Here is a 19,976-nt window from a genome sequence, read left to right as displayed (position 1 = left end):
ACCTCTCAGACACTCTCCACGATGCGAGCGACGTCGCGGCTTTTCGCGACTGTCAAATCAGCCTCGAAATATCTTGAACCGAATACGCCAACAGGCCTAACAGGGCTCACGACACATCCATCACCTCGCCCTGCCCTCATCTACACCTACCGACAAACCCTCAATAAACTTGCCCAACTGCCCAAAAGCTCCGTTTATCGCCAATCCACCGAGGCACTCACAAAACAGCGCCTGGAGATCATCGAATCCGTGAAACCCGAGGGCTACGAACAATGGCTGCAACGGGTGCGCAAGCAGATCGAAGCCAGCCCCTCCGCTTACAATAAACTGCTCAACGAAGATGGCTCGTTGGGTAGTGAGAAACTGCATGTGGAACCAGTGGACAATTGGGACGGCAAGATCACGAGGCAGGACGCGAAATTTGAGGGACCAAACTCATTGGCTCAGGCAGAGGCAAAAGCAAGGGCTGTCAGTGATGAAGTGCGAGAGAAGGAACTGGAGGACAAGGAAGGGATCCCGCCCACTGTAGAGGACCTGGAGGTGGAACCACCATTGACAAAAGAGCAGTACGTTTTCGAATTCGAGTCGGATATACCATTGCTGATCAACGCTAGGATCGAAGGAATCGAGCAGAAGATCGGTGCGGGCTTGATCGAAGAAGTTATCCAAGTTGCCGAGGGCGAGCTAGACCTGGTGGGAGAAATGCTACAATATCAAGTGTAAGTCTTCCGACTTGCGTCGTCATTGTTCTCAATTTATCTTGTGGTGCGCGCTAACAACTTTTAGATGGGAAGATCTGGAAGAAAAGACCCCCACGGGTCAATGGGTATACTTTGAACGTGGCGATAGAGTCTAGTGCCGATCAAGGCTATCTCAGAAGTTGTACATACAATCCGCAGGAACAGAAATGTGAATCTACAGCCCTGATGTACTGTAATTCTGCATCTGCCAGTGGCTGATGGAAGCCGTGAAAACAAGACTTTCATTGATTTGATCCATGGTCTTGATGTGTATTTCCTCTCCAAGGGAGGCGTTCTTTCAACCCTTCAAGACATTCCGTCCAGTCCTTGCAACAGGCTCTCCGCGATCTAATATGTACAATCATTCCCAGTCGGTCTCGCCCATATCTTGAGCTCCCTTCCCTCCATCTGCAGCAACTCTTGGTTCCCAAGCTCCCAAACCTCTTCCAGCATAATTCCTTTAGAAAGGGTTATCCTCCGGCGGCACCTCCCTGATCCAGTAGTTGCCGATGACGGGAACCTTGGACAGGATATCTTGCCTCACGCGAGGGATTTCGCCGAAGAAAAAGATCGCAAAGACGCCAGCCGCGACGCCGAAACCTGAAGCGATAGAGCCGTAACGGAGAACTTTTGGCAGGCTCAAGCCCATGAGGTTGGGGACGTGTTTAGTCCTGGAAGAGATCAAAATTCAGCTCAGAACCAGCAAGAAGGATCTACAAGGACAGGAGATGAGAGAGCGAGTTTGAAACGTACTTTGGTCCATAGGGTGAAATGTAGGTCTCGTATGTTGGCTGCTTGTTGTAGACACGCAGGGGCGTCCGGCCGGAACTTTGAAAGTGTTCGTAGGAAGGCATCCTGCCTTTCGCGTAGGAATATCTGGCGCAGCGATATTAAGACGGGCGGTATCAAGCTGTGGAAGCAAGTTCAACGTCGTCGTGCAGTGCTGCAAAATGAGCTTTGAGCTCCGAAGATGTCGTACGGCTGTGGGGATGATGCAAAAGCGCAGTTTGGTGTAGCCAATCAGACGGCAGGCATTTTGAAGACACACAATCTGCGCATTCACTCCGTCAAGCAACTTCTACTTGCAATGTCCATCTATTTTATGCCATCATCGCAAATAAAATTACCACAAGAAAGAGCGCCCGCGCCCACCTGCTCCTACAGCTTCAATGAGCCAAAGAAAGGGCCTAGTCTGCTGAGATCTAATCGTGTTCAGAAGAGTCGGGGTAGTGATGTGTTAGTGGCGTTGAGCATTGTATTCTTTCGTGACTTTTCCGATGAGCACAGGGCATTCTGACCGTGTTCACAGAAGAATCAGGAGGCAAATCTTCAACGGCTTGCCCCTGTTGCCTCAGCGAGACGCAGCAGGCGTCAAAAGGGCTGATTGGCGAGGTAACTAGCATATATAGACAAACGGTTTACCGCTGTACCGCATCTCCTCTCTCTTCACATCTGTACGAAAGCTTGGAATTTTATTGCGTTATAGTGGACCAGTACGAGCGGATGAAGGATGATATAGAGACGACGAAATGGATGATCGCTCACGGCGCCCTCCCCAATGCACGCTGCAGATTCGATATAACACCACTGTCAATCGCCGTAATAGCTGCGAGACTGGAAATAATCGGATATCTATTCGACGCGGGTGCTTCTGTCAAGTTCGGCCAGCCTCTTCATTTCGCCGTACGGCACCAGCGCCCGCAAGCAATTATCCAGCTTTTGCTGAACAAGGGCGCCTCGATCAATCAAATGATGTTCAGCAATCATTCTGCTTCGTATCTCCAGTTTGAATGCCTAGGGGTCGGCACTCCGCTGCACGAAGCTGCAAGATCAAAGAACAAAAGTCTGATCAAACTGTTACTGGCGAACGGCGCAGATCCGTCGATTCCAGATTCGCGAGGGAAGCTTCCGGAACTGTGACAAGTTCAACTGTTTTCGGAAAGGGAATGTTTCTCAATGTACTATATCCTCTTTCTGCCTACCTCGACCATGTGATAAAGCAGTGGAATGAAGAAATCATGTTCACGCGATGACAGCTGAGAAATTTTTTGTCACTGATTCACATTCCTGCTCAACCAGATCAAAGTGTAGCAGTTCGGGCTCTCTCATCGCTGCACCTGGCTGACGGCCTCCTCGTCAAAGCATCCGCTATCCAAAGCTTCTATGTGCCTGCTCACCTTTGTGTTATAGCCTCGCTGAAGCCAATTCCCATTCTGAGTCTCGCAGTGACCAGGACGAAGATATTTTGATTTCAGTCAAGGAAGGGATCATCAAGGGATTGATGGGGTATGGATGGCACAACCGACACTGATCACTAGATCAGACCGACCTTTTCTCGCCATGTCTCCTTCTCCAATTTCATGTAAAGACTATCACACCATGTCTCCCCAACCTTGTATGTTTTCTCCTCGAATCCGTTTACCACAAATCCGACTTTCCTCAATAGCCCACAGCACGACTGATTACGTGGATCCACATCCGCCGTAATCTCGCTCAACCCTGCCTCACCAAACAAGTAAGGAATGACAGCATCAAGCGCTTCTCGTGCAATACCTTGGCCCCAGTATTTGCGGACCAGGAAGAATCCGATCTCCTGGTCTTTCCAGACGCCGATCTTGCCCACGACAACGGGATGATGTGCTGAAGTCGAAGTGGTGAGTGTGATGAGGAAGTCTGTGACACCGTTCTGCCGAGACTCGAGCATCGTAGAGAGCCATTTCGCAGTGGATGCAAGGCAAGTGTGCGGATCCGAACCCCTTTGTAGTCTTCTGTTATGGGATATGTTCGAATCGAAGATTTTCATGACCAAGGGCCGGCGCAGCACTAGGCAGAGAAGAGCCAACTTACATGTATTTCATCACCTCGGGATCTGAGAATGCTTCGAACAGGGCTGCCTCATCGGTAGTGGTTGCTCTTGCACCTCGGAGAAGGAGCCTGGACGTAGAGATTTCGACATTCCCGTCTTCTACGTGTAAGACTGTTGCCATCTCTTCGATGCTGGGCTTCACCTTTCATGGTCCGGTTGTGTTCGGGTCAAGATGTTGAACTTTGGAGTGAAAGAGAAGCACCAATTTCACACATACTGTCTATTTACAGTAGAAGAGAATATAATCCTAGCAGGTCCCAAATGAGACTGATCTTGTCAAGGTGGGAAGAGTCATACTGTTTTGTGTGGCAAAGACTCAATCCTCTATTTAGTGGTGCAACATCAACCTCTCCCCCACTATGCGGTTTATACCGAAGTTGGAAGGCACAAGCCTTTTTCGGAGGACAAAGGAGTCACAGCCTCGTCTGGTTTTGACTCAACCCGCAAGGCCATACAAATACAAGAAATAACTAACTCCCTTCTGCAGCTGTTTCAATGCCATGCTTCCTACATTCTCGTTCTGCTCGAGGATCCATTCTCCCTAACAAACTTTATAATCTCCTGTCTCTATCTCAAACATATCATTTTTGGTGAACGGTGGACTTGTATTGGTCGTCTGGATTCGTCAACAGCACTAAAGCCGCTCGCCTTATGTAGTCATCATAGTCATAGTCCAGTCGAGGAAAGTCATATATCTACAAGAAAAAGTGAGCTGAGAAGTTGGTGACGTAGAGTGAGTTGAGTGTGGCTTGTTCGGGAGAGCACAAACACCCATCAACCCCACCCAAAAGGCATTCAGTGATGGTCTACTCGCCATACATGAAGAGGAACGTTGGTATCAGATGATAGTGTGAATGTGCTGCTCCGAATCGAGGTCTGTGTCCCTTATGGACTGGGACCTTGATTCCGCGACTTTGTGCCCTTGCCTTTGACCAAGGGTTTCATACTTAGAGAAAGTTGGTCTGGCAGATTTGCCAACAGTCGTCTGCTATATCTTCCCACATGGTGCATTCGTCGGCTTCGTTTCTCATCGAGTATGGCAAGAGCGGAATTCTTCATGGCATCGAGGGCCAGGTGATAGTGGTGGTGATGCCCGATATCGCTCAAGAATCCGAACTTGGGGTCGGTGTAGAGATAGACGCTGGGAGTGGATGTTTGATAACCAGCGGCCGCCTGATTCATTGTCACTCAAACCCAGCCGGCGTCCATTTGGATTCAATCGCTGGCGGACTCCCTGGCTTCAAGCAAGAAGTAGGACCCACTCCATAATCATTCACCGGCAATAACTCGAGATAAATATATCTCTCGCCAAATTCTGTCCACATTCGACTTGCGAAGTGATGTTGAAACAAAGTCCTGTCTACAGCCTCATCCTCATCTCCCTAATTCGCAGCCAGAAGTGAATAGCCAAGCATCATTGAAACGTAGGAGCTCTACTTTGTAACTCCCTAACTCGGGTGATATGTTGACTTTGGATATGATCATAGTGGTTACAGGGAAATGCGTAGGAGCTCTGGTCTAGGAAAAGCGATCGGTGGGAGCAAATAAATCATCATCACTCAGCTAATCGAATGCGAAACAAAAAAAAAACGCGACTCTGGGTTTTTCTCACCACGTGAGTTTTTTTGGTGGTTTTCGTGGCCCATCATTCATAAATAAGATACCGTGCGTGGATTGAGGAAGGTTGTCCGCGCACTCCTTTCAAGATCTAGCAGAGAAGGAGGAACGAATGAACGTGTGCTGTCGGCGTACGCCTAGTGCTCGAATACACCGGTTCAATGTTTGCCCGGAAAGGAAGGCCTTGTGAGTTGTCGCTGCTGGGACCGCCGGTCAGAGATACTTTGCAGAAGGTATGTGAGAATACTATGGCTATGTGAGCAAAAGATATCAGAACTCGCATTCATGAAGCAGAGTGGCGAGGCAAGAATGATTCCAGGCTTGTAAAAGAGGTCATCATATTGTTAGAGGGCTCAACAACCTAATCGATACTTCTCTGTCGACTTGATGAATGTTATCTTGAAGTTCCGATCAGTCGCTGGCCACCACAGTTTTCATCGAACAATCATGGCTGTAGATCTATTGGAGTTGCCCTCATAAAAAATAAATCTTGGGTTTGGTTCCGTCCACTGGCTTGCCCACTTGGGCGGTTTGAGCCAAAACCTGTGGCATATGGTCGCGGCAATAGATCATGAATTGCAGCGCTCTGTGTGTGGGCATATGCTTGCTTGATTCATTCACCGAACAGTCTTCTCACACGGCGTAGGACGCTGTCTTTCTCGGGGTCATAAGGATGATCTTTGCTCGGGATTTCGAGGACCGCAGGGAACGGGTCCTGGAATCTGTCGACAGTGTCTCGGATTTGCTCCGCAATCTATAGCAAGATCAGCGTTGCAATTCTACCTCAAAACTCCCGCCTTATCATACGTGTTGGTTTATCAGGACGATTCCAATATCTTTCCGCTCTTTGGTAAATCTGTTGAAAGCTTGCTCGATTTGAGGCTTCTCTGTCTTTGAATCGCACACAAGAAAGTTCTTCTGTGAGTCAGGAGGGTCGGTAATATGTCCGATGCCAGCGAGCAACAAGCCAGTGACTGAGCTGGAACACCAAAGTGAGTCGAGAGGTCAGCTGTTTAGCAGTAGATGCGGGACTTACTCTTCGTCCCCAATGACAGCAACGAATTGCCGATCCTAGACAGCGGTGGTAAGCAAAGACCTCCACACAGAGACAATACAATTTACCTTGTATGCCGACACTGGCGCTGCCATAGTTGCCAACCGTTGGAGCCTGAGCTTTGGAAATAGATTGAAGCTGTTTCTGCAGAAGTGAATGTACCTTGCAGCTGAGCGCAGTTGCGTCGGCGGGCAAATGACATCTCCGATTGGCTGCATTTCGTCATTGTTTACTGCCTACTCCTGGGGACACCACTGCACCCCAAATTTCACCCTTACTTCACTGGCATTCAAAGCGACACTTCGCAATCGCATCGTTCTACCTCTGGTCACCTACAGGAGAATGTCTTCTGGGCCTTTTTCGCATCCCCTTTCATCGAAAGAATGCCCAAGTTCGTGAGGCGGCAGCCTCTCGCGGAACGTATCAAGGGCTACCTGAACCCCTACGACTTCCTCCTGTGGCTGTCAGAAGAACTTGAGTCCAATGGCTGGGATCAACTGGAAAAAGAATGGGCTGCACCCATTGGTATTGCCTTGAATGTCATTTTTGTCATTGCGAGGGCCAATTCCAAATCCAAATCGACCAGTTATGATGATGTGTTTGGCGATATTCCAGGGGTGGCGTGGACAACCTGGCTGGTAGGTGCTGTCACCGAAATGAAAGACCACCTAGAATCTAATATCTCATAGGCTACCTTCATTGTTCACTTCTTGACATTGTTCTGTACTGTCAATGCTACCTACACCTTTTGGCGGAAAAGACATTATCGTCTGTTCGAAACATCCGTCGACGACGTGCCGAGCACCCCTTCCGCCAAACGAGTGCGAGTCGATTCATCACCGGTCTCCTCCTCTCCACTGCAATACCTGTCGCGCATCATAGGAACAGAGTCAGCTCGGTCAAGGGCACATCCTGATCCAACAAGAGACGTCTGGGAAGTCGCAGTCTGGGACCCTTTACCTATATCCCTACGCTTGTTCTGCTATTTCAGTCCTGGCCACATCCTCGTGTACTGGCTGTTCCTACCTACTCTCCCTTCCGACCCTAGACCTAGCGTCACAATTGCAACGGCCATGTTTGTCGCAATGCTCCTCTCCGCACAGCTTTCCTTGCTTCAGTTAAGCTATTCCGCTCAGGTCAAAGACTCGGCCTTGATCTCTAAAGAAGTATTGCATGAGTACGACACAAAATATGTGAGACCACGAACTCAGCCACTGTATCGAGATGTGGGGACTCAGTTCAGTGAACAAGCTTCATACAGCGCGAGTCGCGACGAAAAGTACAATAAGGTCGACGTCTATACACCTATGGTGGTGATCAATCGTGGTTTCAGACCCAATCCAAATCCCAACTACGCGCAGTATACAGATCCCGACACAGCAATAGCCAGTACCAATGTTCGACAACGCCTAACTACCCCGGATCTCCGTTCACCGATCCACAATACCAACCCCGGCACGGCCGTGAGGCCTCTGGGAGGAATGCGCCAACCAAATTTTCGACCAACTGCAACTGGGGGCGAGGGTGGAAGTCTTGGTGTATATTCTCATGCTGCATCTCCTCTTCGGAAAAGTGCGTCAGCCCATTTTTCTCGTGAGAATAGGATGGCGAGTCCAGAAAAACGGGGGTCACCGGACAAGAGAATGAGTGTCCCTGCTGCTACGGCTACTCAAAGATGGCCTCAACTTCAACCTGATAGCCATCGCAGAGAGAGCGGTCGCTTCTGATAGATGTACGATTCATCCAAACAAAAAGCATGATACCCTTCCGTAAATGTCATGCAGGGGAGGGCCCCGTTCCTGCTCCTTTGGCGAATTCAATTCGAGTTGTTCCTTCCGCAACAGCAGCATGACTCTGCCCACAGATCTTCGACCGTCATGGTAACCGTCTCTCAAAATACCAACGGCACTATGGTGTGACGTTCTCACCACCATGCTTGGTGCACAGACCAGCATATGGTATGAAGTACAGTACATGTCATAGCAACCACCAAGGTCTTCTACAATGCCTGTGAAACATCCACATTCTTCCCCTAACGGTTCACCTTCTTTTACCTCTCGTCTTTTCAATAAATTCTCATCCTCACTAGGCTCACTTAACGTCAAAAAGGAGACCTTATCTGAGAAAGAAGGTGTCGGCTTCATACATCAGCGTTCGTTACGACACACTTCCAAATTTTGCAACAGTCAAAGTACCTGCGACCAAGAACCAGTGAAACGAAGTGCCATTTTCTACGCCGACGGTATCGACGACCGGCAACCGCAGCACGTTGCAGAGCGGAGTGCCGAGGGCATATCGATCTTCGATGAAGACCATCGCTCTCAGAGAGGGTTTCACTCCTACAAGGTGAAGACTGTGCCGGAGCTTGATGCTGTGCACGACGTCTCAAGCCGCTTGGATCGCCGAAATCGTGGCTTTTTGGACGATTACTCGGTTCAAAAGGTCAAAAAAGGCACCGCAGCCACCGCAACCACCGGTTCGGAGATGCACCGCTTTGTCAACAGCGATGACTACCTTCTCGCCCGTGGTGCGAACCCCCGAACCGGAGTTGTTACGCCAGGATCCCACAGCGCTAGTGGCTCCGTTGACCGGAACCAAAATGACTTGTCTAGGATTGGGAGCCAAGTACCCTCGAGTCGATGGCGGCAAAGAGGTGACCAATGGGTCAGCTTGGGTCTAGATGAGCCAACGCCCCAGCCAACGTCGTTGATAGATGAGCCTTTGGAGCATCAATATCAACCTCTGAGGGTACCACAGAAGCTCGCAACCCAGGAAAACCGGGATTCATTGCTTGATCATGGGAGAGGTGAAGATGTGTCTGCGATCAATCTAGCCTACGTTCCTGGAGAAAACCCTTATCTTCATCAGAAGTCGCTGGGAGTTGATGTGAAAGAGGATGTTGGTGTTCAACAAGCCAATATACAGGACGGTATAACCATCAACAGACCCATTAAGCGGAAGCCTGTTGGGAGTCCTCCAGCTGGAAACGCAATTAATCCAGGAGCGCATCCTCAGCGAGGGACAAGCGGAAGCACAGACACCGTCCGAAGGAACCCCATATTCAGCAGCGAAGTACGGTTCTCCTCTGCGCCTGATATTGTGAAGGGACGCTTGTTCCGACCTTACACAATGGAGAAGACTCTACCAAAGATTCCGACCTCTAGCTCAGATACTGCAAGTCAAACTGGGGAGTCTCCTTTTTTAGGAGTTCCACAAGCAGACCAGCAAGTAGACTGCCAAAATTCAAAAATCTCAAACATCTCTGGCCATCATACAGTCGAAAAAGAACTACCATGTCTGCCGACGAACAATGGCCAATCCTGGTCGATCCCGGAGCAGACACCGTACCCGATTACTCCAGAGGGAGTGAAAGAAACGAGCATGACGGCATTTCAGTCCTTGCACAGCGCGCCTCCGAAGGGGCCGAGGGCAAGCGACTTCGTGCATCCACACGGTCGCAGGAGGAAGCCAATGTACCCAATAGCCCCGGAGGCGACGCGCCTCAAACCTATGGGGGAGAGAGTGATGCCAATCCCAGAGTACGACAACCCCCCGAAGCTCCTATTGCCGTCGACGCAGACCTGTGGTCTCAAAGTCGAAGGACCAAGGGCTCCGCCCCTACGGGGAGTAAAACCTCTAAATGGAACGAGACAGAACCTCAATCCACTGTCGAATATCACTACCATGTCCACAGACATATCTATGGATGCGCGCCGTCTTCAAAGGCCCAGCCGGCCACTTCGACAGCCGCAGCCGCCCGACTATTGGATAGCGAGCCATGGCCAGCAGGCTTTCCACCCGAAACCACTTCCGTTAACTGGCACAGACACCATCATGAACAACAACATGAACCCGAATGCCGATGCCTTCATGCCAGTCCCAATGCCAAGGATCAGGCCCAGGGAAGCAGCACGGCCCCCATTGCTCACAAGGGAGGAGATGTACTGGGTACCCAGAATCGTGCCGATAAGCAATCAGCCAGAATCAAGAGACGTAAAAACCCGCCAGATGTTGATGTCACAGAGTGTGGAGCCTGGAGCAGGAGAACACGGATTCGTGACAGAAACGAGCCTGATGCCAAAACCACTGAAACTACGATTACAACCCTTCCAAGGGCCCGTCGCGTCGAAGGATACAAAACCCCAGCACGCAGCAGTGAGCGCGAGCAGCGCCGGCCTGAAGAGGAAATGCAGCCATTGCAACCAGGACGTCAAGCTTCTCAATTCGGATAGTGTCACCCCTATGTCCGCCCTCCAGAAGGACGTCGCCAAAGCAAGCGTGGGTACTAAACGTTTGCATCCAAACAGAAGCCCACTGCCAGAATTGCGCCAGGATGTAGCTCCACAACAAAACGCAGAAGCCCAAAAAGATATCATGAGTCACTTGCACGACAACGTCAATGTCGTCGATGAACGTGATCATACTATCTGCTGCCCCGAGTGCTGCAAACAAGATTGTCATGAAGGTTGTCTCGGACACCCGAGCCCGACATGGCCATCTAGTGGTATGAGCAACCTCTATTTGGACGCTCAGGGTCCAATCAGTTCTAGTGATTTGGAAACGCAAGACCATTTGGAGATGGAGAAGCCTCAAGAGAGAGGCAGGTTCACTCGGCTTGCTGACCTCAAACCTGTACTGAAGAGGTCGCATAAAGAGGAAGAGGTAACCAAGTCTGGTAACTATATTCAGGCAGCCTTGTCTAAAGCTGGCGCTAGTGAGTTGACTATGCACCCACCAACACCTTCGATGAAATCTGTTCATGACTCGGTCAACTGGCTACCTGGTGCAGTGGCAGCAGCCGTGAGCGCCATGGAGCCACCATGGCAGAAAAGAATGAAACAGCCGTTGGCGGCGGCATTCGGTGCCATCGAGGTATCACAACACAGAGTTTCTGCGCCACGCCCAGCTGTCCATAGAAGGAAAAGAAGTTCAAGCTTACCCATTATTGGGACCGGCGTCACTTCACGCCCCAGTAATAGGGACACTCAATATCTCCGCGCCGCAAGCGGTGGCTCTCGGCTCCGCGTTACCACACCTCTCGCCTTCGCAATGGCCTGCTCCAAGTCAAGTAAGGATGGCCATTCGAAAAGCCGCAATGTCAGTGGTGCGAGCTCCACTACGATCGAGCTGCAGGTCCCGAATCTTTTATCGCTGGGATCCTATGGCAGTTGTGTCCTCATACCACTTCAAGCTGGCCAGATGTGGATTCGCAATCACCCTCAGATCGTTACCGTTGGGAAGGAAATGGGTCAGAGATGCTGGGCAATGGCGCAACTCATGACAAAGACGGGGTGGCGTCTATGGGCGATGATGTTTGTATACTCCAAGACTGGGAAGATCAAATTCCATGTCAGCAAAGGGGAGACGGCCGGTGGATTTGTACTGGACATGGGCAGGAGCCTGCTTTACTTGATCATCTTTGCTGCATTGAGCACGCTAGCTATGCGTGTATTGGGAATGGTGGCAGGATTGCTGGGAATCATCGCGTGGATTGTCCGGACCGTATTCTGGGTGTTGAAGGGTATCTTGGGGGTTGCAAAGGTGAAATAGGATGGTGTGAGAACCCAGAGGCGGTCGAACAGACTGGGGAAGACTGATGAGAAGCTGCTGGCGAGGGAAAACATCATTATCCATAGCGTACAATGAAAGGTAGATAGTTGTTTCGACAGAGCGAGCTGGTATCCGCAGGAAGGGCGGCATGTACTCGATTCTCCCTTTCAGGGATAAGCCTTTACTCTTCTGCTTGGTGGAGGATGTTGAGCCCCCGTGTACTTCGACATGGCTGGTGGCTGGGTCGGCTGTCAAGTCTCATCCTGTCTCTGACAATGACATGCAGGATCCCAGAAAGTGTTCGTGCCTTTGAGAAATGCATCTATTGTTGGAGTCCCAATAACTCGACTAAACGGCGCAGACCCTGCAAACCTCCTTGAATCGTCTCTGCCAGATGCTCTTATGCTCTTCAACCCAGCCTTCCGTGCTGCTCCATCCAAAGTCGATCAACCACGGTCGCTCGTCTTGTCGATCAGAACATTTTCTGCCTTGACGAGCCCCTCAGATGAATCCATGACGATGCAGAAGTGTCATGTCCTGTTCGATCTGTCGCCTCCATTCGTGCCTCTGGGCAGTGGAAATTTCGGTACGCCATTTCAGGACTGATCGGTTTTGGTTTCAGGCTGCTCCGTGTTGGAGGGAGGGACAGGGAGTCACTGACCGTACATGTCGTGCGATTTGTTTGTCTCGATGTGCTCGTATTCGCGGGAACAAAACCTATAGTAGTCTGTAGTGCAGTAGTATGAGTAGACTGTCGATCGAAAAGCCTATTCTATTGGGTGTAGGGCGGAAACTCTTTTCCTAGTCCATTCATTTGGGGCCCGTGCAACTAACCTGAGGGGGGAGAAGCCTCGAATTAGGCTAGTGAGCCATGGAGTATTCGTACCGAGTACTCTGTACTCATAGGTACTAGGTCTTCGGGTCAGTTAATTGATTAATGAGCCTCATGCCCGCTGTGGGGATGGAAGTTTTGCCCAGCCCGCCACGTTGCTTCTCCTCAAAGTCGGGGGCGGCAAAACATTTAGTCCGAGTCTTTACCAACACCAACCACAGCCAACGAATCACCACTAAAGTCCTCGAAGGGCGTCTTGTCTTAGCCACTTTTGCCAGTAGATCCCTACTCGGTGCATGTGCGGAGTAAAGCACCATTTCAAGTGAACCCGGTAAAGCAGGTGAGTTCACCCAATAATCATCACCCTCCGCGGAAAAAAATCGATTCCTCATGGGACACCCCGGTCAAAGAGTCGATTAGGTATGTTTCACTCAGTCTTGGACAAGCCACTGTTTTTCTTGGGCTGCCACGGCACTTTTGATCGACAGGGCATCAATTCGCAAAAGGGGTGGGATATCCACGACCCGATCTTTCAGGGTATGCTGTCTTCTCAAGAAGTCTCGAATACGATTACCGAGTACACAAGGCGGTGACGAAAAACCATTGAATAATGGCTTGTGACAAAACCAAGCACACGGGGACGGGTACCTCATCCGGGAGACGAAAGTTGATCGTTAACCTGCCACCCTCGAGGGGTACAACAAGGTTTTGGCCCCAGTGTTCGCTGCTTGTCTAGATTGCATTTCTAAAACGGCGGCTCAAGCCAGCGGGTGTAGCTCGTCACCAAGTCACCTAGCCTTCGTATTCGGGTTCTCGAATGGACGTGGTTTGTCATTGGCTGCCGACTGATCGCAATCCAAGCGTTGCAGTATATGTACCGCGTACGAGGTAGGATGGTCACAATGTGGCGTCGCGAGTCTCTGAAGAGATATACGTTCGCTGAAGAATACTTCCCCTACACTTCTTTCGTTTGGGTGTCTTTTGGACCTTTGGTTGTCATTCTTTTGGCCACGGTCCTCGTGCGGCTCTTGCAAAGCGTGTCGCCTCACGAAAACCGTGTAGGAATGTTGATTTACATCTCGTTAAGATGGTTGACTTGAACAACCTAACCGTCGGCTACGTGTCCGGTATCATCGCCGCTGCCATTTTCGTTGGTAGGTAGCACTATAGAGCCTTGATTGGGACCCTTACATGGCTAATATCATCATTTAGTCCAGATATTCGTTCCGACAGCCTTACCAGTCATTCTTCTTGGGCTGCTCAATGAAAACCATTCGGCTGCAACTGCAACGGCGGTTGGATGGTACGTGAAAGCACCGCCTAACCTGCGCGACGAGTCTTGATTCATCTCCCTCTTAGGTCTGTCGTCGGTCGATTCCTGCATTCCTCCTACTGGCCCACCATTCTCTCTGGAGACACTGCGGCGACCTCACAAGTCCCTGCGCGCGTGGTGACCATTTCCGCCCTGAAGTCGTTCTTCACAATCTTGATCGGCGTGGCGGCCATTGTTACTCCTCTTGGTCTCTACCAAGACATCATCTCGAGCAACACAGAAACCACATCCGCTTTTCATTATATTGCAGACAAGTCAGAATTTGGTCTTGGAACTCCTCCAAGGACCTACCTCCCTTGGAGCCGTATCTGTGGGGGATGGACCCCAGCCAATTGTCCGAACTCGCCTGAGACCATAACCTATTTCACCAATGCCACGGGAGAATACTTTTCAGCAGATTACTACGACTCCCATGTACCTCAATATGTCATTGATGTGTTCGGAAGCGGCCTCGCAACCCAACCCAAATCCGTCTCGAGCATTTGGGACATCCAGTCACGATCGTACACTTGGTCGCAAATCAACGACAATCCTAGCGCACTAGTAGCAGACAATGGATCGGCCTACCCTGTCACTGCATACCGACAGATTTCTACCATGGTCTTGGAAGATGACTATCTTGCCATTGAAGGCCTGGTGGTGGACATGAAGAACGGCGGAATCGGTTTCAGGAATCACAGCGCACCACCCGTGTCGCCGTTCGGCAGCGCATGGTCTGAAGACCTGCTCTTCGTGGAGCCCGAATCGGTCTGTGTCGATACGAACCTCACTTTGGACTTCACCATCCCTGTATACACTAGCTTTGGGAGACAAGTCTCGGATCTGGTGCTGACAGACCGAGGGGGCTTTGCGAACCTCATTCAAAAGTATCCACTTTGGGACCGTGAGGACACGCAGAAAAACCCAGACCTCTATTTGCGCGCATACAAGGCCGCTTGGATCAACAATGCGTGGTCCATGGCGTTTATGAACGTGACCAATTTCGCCAATCAGAGCGACCCAGACTCTCATGCCTTTGAATACCTCAATTCTCACGTGGGAAAGACCTTTCCACTCATGAGCTCCAACACATCGGGACTCAGCGGCATGTCCAGTTCTCTGGGTCCTGATCTTCTCACGACGTCGACCCTTTTCGGGTACTACTTATCCGGTTTGGATCAGGGGACGGGAATATACGACAATTATAGCTCTTCGCTCAATCTAAGCACCTCCAGCACTCCATCAGTTCCGCCGCTATATTCAAATCCTTTCAAGATCACTCAGTCAAACTTTTCCAGTGCCGGTAAGTCAAAAATGCCTTGATGTTTTTCGTTTGTTCCTTTGTCGACTTACACTCTGCCAGAACTTCTTTGTCAAGGCGCTGGTGGCCAGGATATTGCGAACATCACTAATTTTGCCGCTGCATGTGGGCTGCTCTATGGAGCACCTCGGCGGAGAGGCGGGAGCGAGTCAGTCGTCTTCGAGCCCGGCTCCAAGTGGACTATCCCGTTGTACTCGTGCATTTCGACCTCGAAAGCCGTGATCAAGACTGTTTCCTTCCGCTTCAACGGAAGTGACGATCTCTCCGGGCTAACCATCACCAATATATCCAACAAGGTCTACCCCAACGAGACTTCCAAGCCTCTCTGGGGCGTTGAGAAGACTAACAAGGTCCTTGCCGATGTCCGCGTTTTGTGGGGTCTCCTGTCAGGACCGGACCAAGGCAACGTGAGTGTTACAACGTTGCGAAAGGAATCCCTCTACCTCCCTGGCTATGTTGGCGGAGGAGGTGGAGGCCCACTGTCTGTTGGCTATCAGAACCTGCCGGGTCTCGATTTTCACGCCGATGCCCTTGGAGCAATCTACGACATCTCCTCCTACGGAAGCACGGGCACTACAGACTATTCCGGCAGATCGAATCTGGCCATGTATCGGCTCTGGCAAGATCTCTCGCGCACTCCAGCGACCGCCGCCCGGATGCTGAATCTCATTTGGACGGACGTGGCGGCGAACTCGGTCGTCGGCACGAGAAGCCTGCAACAGCCACTGCAGAGATCCCTGCAGAAACGCGACGACAGCTCCTCGTCGCAAGGTGGTGACGAGGATCCGACCCTCCTGATGCCCGTAACCGTGTTCGAGCGACGCGTCAGGTACCACATGGTATACGGCATTCCGGCCTTCATGACCCTCCTCGGCACACTGTGCGTCCTCGTCGCCGTCCTGGTCGTCTTGTGTCTGGGCCGAGCCGGCACCGCCAAGATGCGCAGATACCTGGACCGGACGTCGCCGGGGCGCCTCATGACCTCACACGCCACCCTCGACAGTCACACTCATATTCACCCGTTCGAGTCGGAGTCGGAGAAATATCGCAGCGACACAGGAGGAAGTGTGCGGTCCACTAAGGATTGGATCACCACTCAGGGTCGGAGAGAGATCACGCTGTCCCAGGCCGCGGATGGCTCCATCATCGTAGAGGATCCGCAGGCGGAGCGTGCACCGCTGCCCGTGGTGGAGCAGGTAACTCGCTTTCCTGACAAGAGCGGCGCAGTAACACCTGGGGAGCGTGGGAGTCTAATGGGTAATGACCAATAGTGTATATACTTATATACTCTATGTACAATATACAGACGTGAAGAGCCGCTCGGAATCGGCGGGTTGATTCCTAATTAATAGAATGACTAAAGCACGCATACCAGAAGAAGTTAACGCAGGCTACCCCGGGTTTAGAAAGATCGGAAGCACTAACGTGTCTCCGCGCGGCAAACACATCCTCCTCTTACTCTCCTCCAACGCTTTCATTGTCCTGTCGTTCTTGCCCCACCCAAATCTGGCGGCTCTATTCCTGCTTGAATTGCAAGGCAATGCCTAAGAGGAAGAGATACGACGAGAGTAACGCTGCTCCCGACGGCGGTACGTATTCTGCTTCAGAAAGATTATGAGCTCACTGACTGTTTGTAGCCATACGCGCCCGCTGCGCTCCGGAGTGCGCGCAGTTTACCTCTTCCCGCCGAAGCGCTGGCTTGCAACACTTCGATAGAGTTACGAGCCTGCGAACGAACACCCAACTCCAAACGCTCCCTTCGCCGTCAACACATTCTGAGCCTGAGCCTGAGCCTGAGCCTTCACAAAATAGACAACGTGTGCTGGAGGGGTCTTGTTTGGAAGCAGAGAAACCCCGACGACATTCGAGAGACTGCAGCCCTTCGAACCCTGCTGGCCCTTCTATCGATCCTGGGCCTGACGATCCGATCGCTCACTGGGTCACCACCTTATCCTGGCCCAAAGACTTTTGGCGACGAGGCTTCGGTATGTCGGACACACCTTCAGACAAAAGGCGGAGCAGTTCGAGCCATCGGTCTCAAGTACTTGCACGTTTGGCCATCCATGGAGTATTCATGGAGAGCTCAAACCATATACAAGACACGAGTCAACAGCTTTGTGGCTCATATCTGAACGGAAGTCGTGGAGTCGTGAAGTCGTCCGTTTTCAGCCAGGAGCAATTCGCAAACGTCCTTGATCGTGTCCGCCATCTGAACGAGACGCGCATTCAACGCGACATCACACCTTGGGTTGTACCCTCTGCAGAAACACTCTTTATCCGAGGTGAGCACCTCCACGGCTGGATCGGCGAGGAGCTCAACGCAGAATGGATCAGGTGCGCTACGTTGGGAAGCACCACGCCGAAGCCTGACTATACAGCTGGTCTTCAACGTACCAGCTTCTCGGAAGAAGAGATCAGAAAGTTAGAAAATTACGCTACTCCCGAGAGGCCATTCTACTTCACTCCCGACTTATGTTTCCCTTTCCTCATTTGTGAAGCCAAGACAGGGGAGAGAGGTTTGAATGAAGCAGACTGTCAGAATATTCACAGTGGAAGTATCGCAGTAAGAGCCATAATGTCACTCTATCAGGAAGCCTTTGCTGGCGAACAGTCTTGCCGCATTGCAGAGTTACATGGTCAAGTCCTGGTATTCACAGTCTCACACGACAATGACCGAGTCTTTTTGTATGGACATTATGCTGTGCCTGATCGCAACTTCTCTGGCGGACTCAGATACTACCGCTACCCCATCGCTTTGTACAGTTTGTCCACTAACAATGGCGCGGATCGTTTGAAGGCCTACAATTTTGTTTGTACTGCCTACGAGAAATTTGCACCCGATCATCGACAACGAATCAAGGATGCCGTGGCTCATTTACCTCTACCTGCAGATTGGACAGGCCCCTCTTTCAGAGCATCAGACGTCAGCGTCAATCCTTTAGACGCACAGCCGGATTCGCAAGCTGAGTCTTCGCAGGGCGACGACGTTTTCAAAAGACCGGGTCCACCTTCAAGCGCGTCACGATTGATAGAGGTGGAGAGTCTGCGGAAACAGCTTGATCAGGAAAGACACGAGAGCAAGCAACAGTTGGACCAACTGCTCGGTCAGATGGAGCGACAGCTGCAACAGCAGAGAGAAGACAGCAAGGAGCAAATGGAGCAAATGGAGCGACAGCTACAACAGCAGAGAGAAGACAGCAAGAAGCAAATGGAGCAAATGGAGCGACAGCTACAACAGCGGAGAGAAGACAGCAAGAAGCAAATGGGGCAAATGGAACGGCAACTGGAACAGCAGGGGCAAATTATTGCGCTTCTCCACGCAAAAAGCAATTAACTCAGACCAGAGCAAAACGATGTCAGCGGAAGCCAAATTTATGTGCGCTTCTACGATATCGGCTGAACAGGGATGATGAATACGCCTCTTGCTGCTATACTACAATAGGTTCAAGGTTCTCGATACCGATGATCCTGCGATGAACAAATGGCTCTACGGTTTGAAATGCAGAAGGGACAGAATATTCATATCCTCGACTTTGCGGCAAAGAGAACTGGGCTGCGCATCGGCTTGGTACAGTATGAAATGCTTCGGCATTCCTCAGGACAATAGAGACTAGCTGATCATCCATCCACTACCATTTATTTCAGCAGAGGCATTTCCTTTTCCAGCTCTTCTGCAAGACGTCGCGCCAACGCAAATTGCTTGTTCCAGCACTTCTCAATGATGGGACCTAACCATACTCGGCGAGTTGACGGGAGAGTTTCTCGTCCAGGCCAGGTTGTCGGATCTCCGACCTGCTTCCAATCTTGATAGATGTCAAAGGTACATCGCTGCCCCGTTGTCATATCGAACATGACGGCCCCAAACTGGCCAATGTCGGTCCATATCGAAAAGCCATTCGCATCACGGCCGTCTAGATCCCAGTCAAGCGGCATAAGAGTGGACTCGGAAAAGTCCACGAGCTTGATATCCATCTTCTCGTCAAAGACGATGTTGTCTAAACGGAAGTCGGCGATGATGACCCGGCGGGAATGGATGTGGACCATGGCGTGGGCCAACTGGGTCATCCAGGACAGTAATGTCGCTTTTCCAGGCCATGTTGGTGTCTGGTCCAGGTAGTGTCGCAGGTCGCCCTCCATCAACGGCATCTGGATCGAAGGGTCGGGGGATTGAAGGTTGAGGCAGTGGATAATCCCCGGATGGTCGCCTAGTCTCCTATAGATGTCTTTTTCGTGCTCCAAGGCCTTGACAGCCGTGGCGCGCTCGTCATAGTCACCTTCCTTGCGAGGCAATAGTGCTCCATAGTCGAAGGGAATGCCGTCGATCTTGAGGATTTTGGATATTAGAGGTATCTTGTACGCGTACCCTCGGCGGGAGACGACGATGCCCGTGCCGCCTATTCCGATGATGTCTTCGGTCACGGTCGTGCCGTCGAGATAGACGTAGTTTGCTTCCATGGACGGTTGAGCCGTCGTAAGCTGCCGTCCGTTTGGATGAGTGGAGGGGGATCGCGCAGTACAGAGCAAGGATGGCTTGATCTGCCCAATTCGGCTGGTATTAGCGCATATTGCTGTTTTTGACTTGTGACGGACCGAGTTTGTGAGGACAGAGGGGTGTTGCTACCTCGCTCAAAAGGTGATTGATTGCATCTATCAATTAGGCGCAGCGTGACATGAAGACGAGATA

The 19,976-nt window shown here is 51.1% G+C and overlaps 7 protein-coding genes across 7 annotated transcripts; 3 read left to right on the top strand and 4 right to left on the bottom strand.

Annotated features, from left to right (window-relative positions):
* Positions 1-21: 21 nt before the first annotated feature.
* AYO20_07900 (hypothetical protein) lies at positions 22-723 on the top strand (the record flags this gene model as incomplete). Its single annotated transcript, XM_022646184.1, has 1 exon — positions 22-723. One exon carries the CDS (start codon positions 22-24, stop codon positions 721-723), a length of 702 nt encoding a protein of 233 aa, XP_022497842.1.
* A 477-nt stretch (positions 724-1,200) lies between these two features.
* AYO20_07899 (hypothetical protein) lies at positions 1,201-1,594 on the bottom strand (the record flags this gene model as incomplete). Its single annotated transcript, XM_022646183.1, has 2 exons — positions 1,201-1,411; positions 1,494-1,594. 2 exons carry the CDS (start codon positions 1,592-1,594, stop codon positions 1,201-1,203), a joined length of 312 nt encoding a protein of 103 aa, XP_022497841.1.
* A 1,460-nt stretch (positions 1,595-3,054) lies between these two features.
* On the bottom strand, positions 3,055-3,727 carry AYO20_07898 (hypothetical protein; the record flags this gene model as incomplete). The annotated part of the gene is made up of 2 exons (XM_022646182.1): positions 3,055-3,508; positions 3,588-3,727. The coding sequence occupies 2 exons, from the start codon at positions 3,725-3,727 to the stop codon at positions 3,055-3,057; spliced, it is 594 nt and encodes a 197-aa protein (XP_022497840.1).
* A 764-nt stretch (positions 3,728-4,491) lies between these two features.
* Positions 4,492-6,372, bottom strand: AYO20_07897 (V-type proton ATPase subunit F; the record flags this gene model as incomplete). Its single annotated transcript, XM_022646181.1, has 5 exons — positions 4,492-4,779; positions 5,861-5,977; positions 6,031-6,202; positions 6,260-6,294; positions 6,346-6,372. 5 exons carry the CDS (start codon positions 6,370-6,372, stop codon positions 4,492-4,494), a joined length of 639 nt encoding a protein of 212 aa, XP_022497839.1.
* Positions 6,373-6,660: 288 nt separating this feature from the next.
* Positions 6,661-11,827, top strand: AYO20_07896 (hypothetical protein; the record flags this gene model as incomplete). Its single annotated transcript, XM_022646180.1, has 3 exons — positions 6,661-6,915; positions 6,967-7,849; positions 8,490-11,827. The coding sequence occupies 3 exons, from the start codon at positions 6,661-6,663 to the stop codon at positions 11,825-11,827; spliced, it is 4,476 nt and encodes a 1,491-aa protein (XP_022497838.1).
* A 1,919-nt stretch (positions 11,828-13,746) lies between these two features.
* On the top strand, positions 13,747-18,626 carry AYO20_07895 (hypothetical protein; the record flags this gene model as incomplete). Its single annotated transcript, XM_022646179.1, has 6 exons — positions 13,747-13,813; positions 13,872-13,962; positions 14,019-15,274; positions 15,335-16,488; positions 16,930-17,277; positions 17,406-18,626. The coding sequence occupies 6 exons, from the start codon at positions 13,747-13,749 to the stop codon at positions 18,624-18,626; spliced, it is 4,137 nt and encodes a 1,378-aa protein (XP_022497837.1).
* A 302-nt stretch (positions 18,627-18,928) lies between these two features.
* On the bottom strand, positions 18,929-19,747 carry AYO20_07894 (hypothetical protein; the record flags this gene model as incomplete). Its single annotated transcript, XM_022646178.1, has 1 exon — positions 18,929-19,747. The coding sequence occupies one exon, from the start codon at positions 19,745-19,747 to the stop codon at positions 18,929-18,931; it is 819 nt and encodes a 272-aa protein (XP_022497836.1).
* Positions 19,748-19,976: the final 229 nt, after the last annotated feature.

Source organism: Fonsecaea nubica (assembly GCF_001646965.1).
Source record: "Fonsecaea nubica strain CBS 269.64 chromosome Unknown Scaff58, whole genome shotgun sequence".
NCBI classification, from domain to species: Eukaryota; Fungi; Ascomycota; class Eurotiomycetes; order Chaetothyriales; family Herpotrichiellaceae; genus Fonsecaea; species Fonsecaea nubica.
This window is presented reverse-complemented; position numbering and strand designations above follow the sequence as displayed.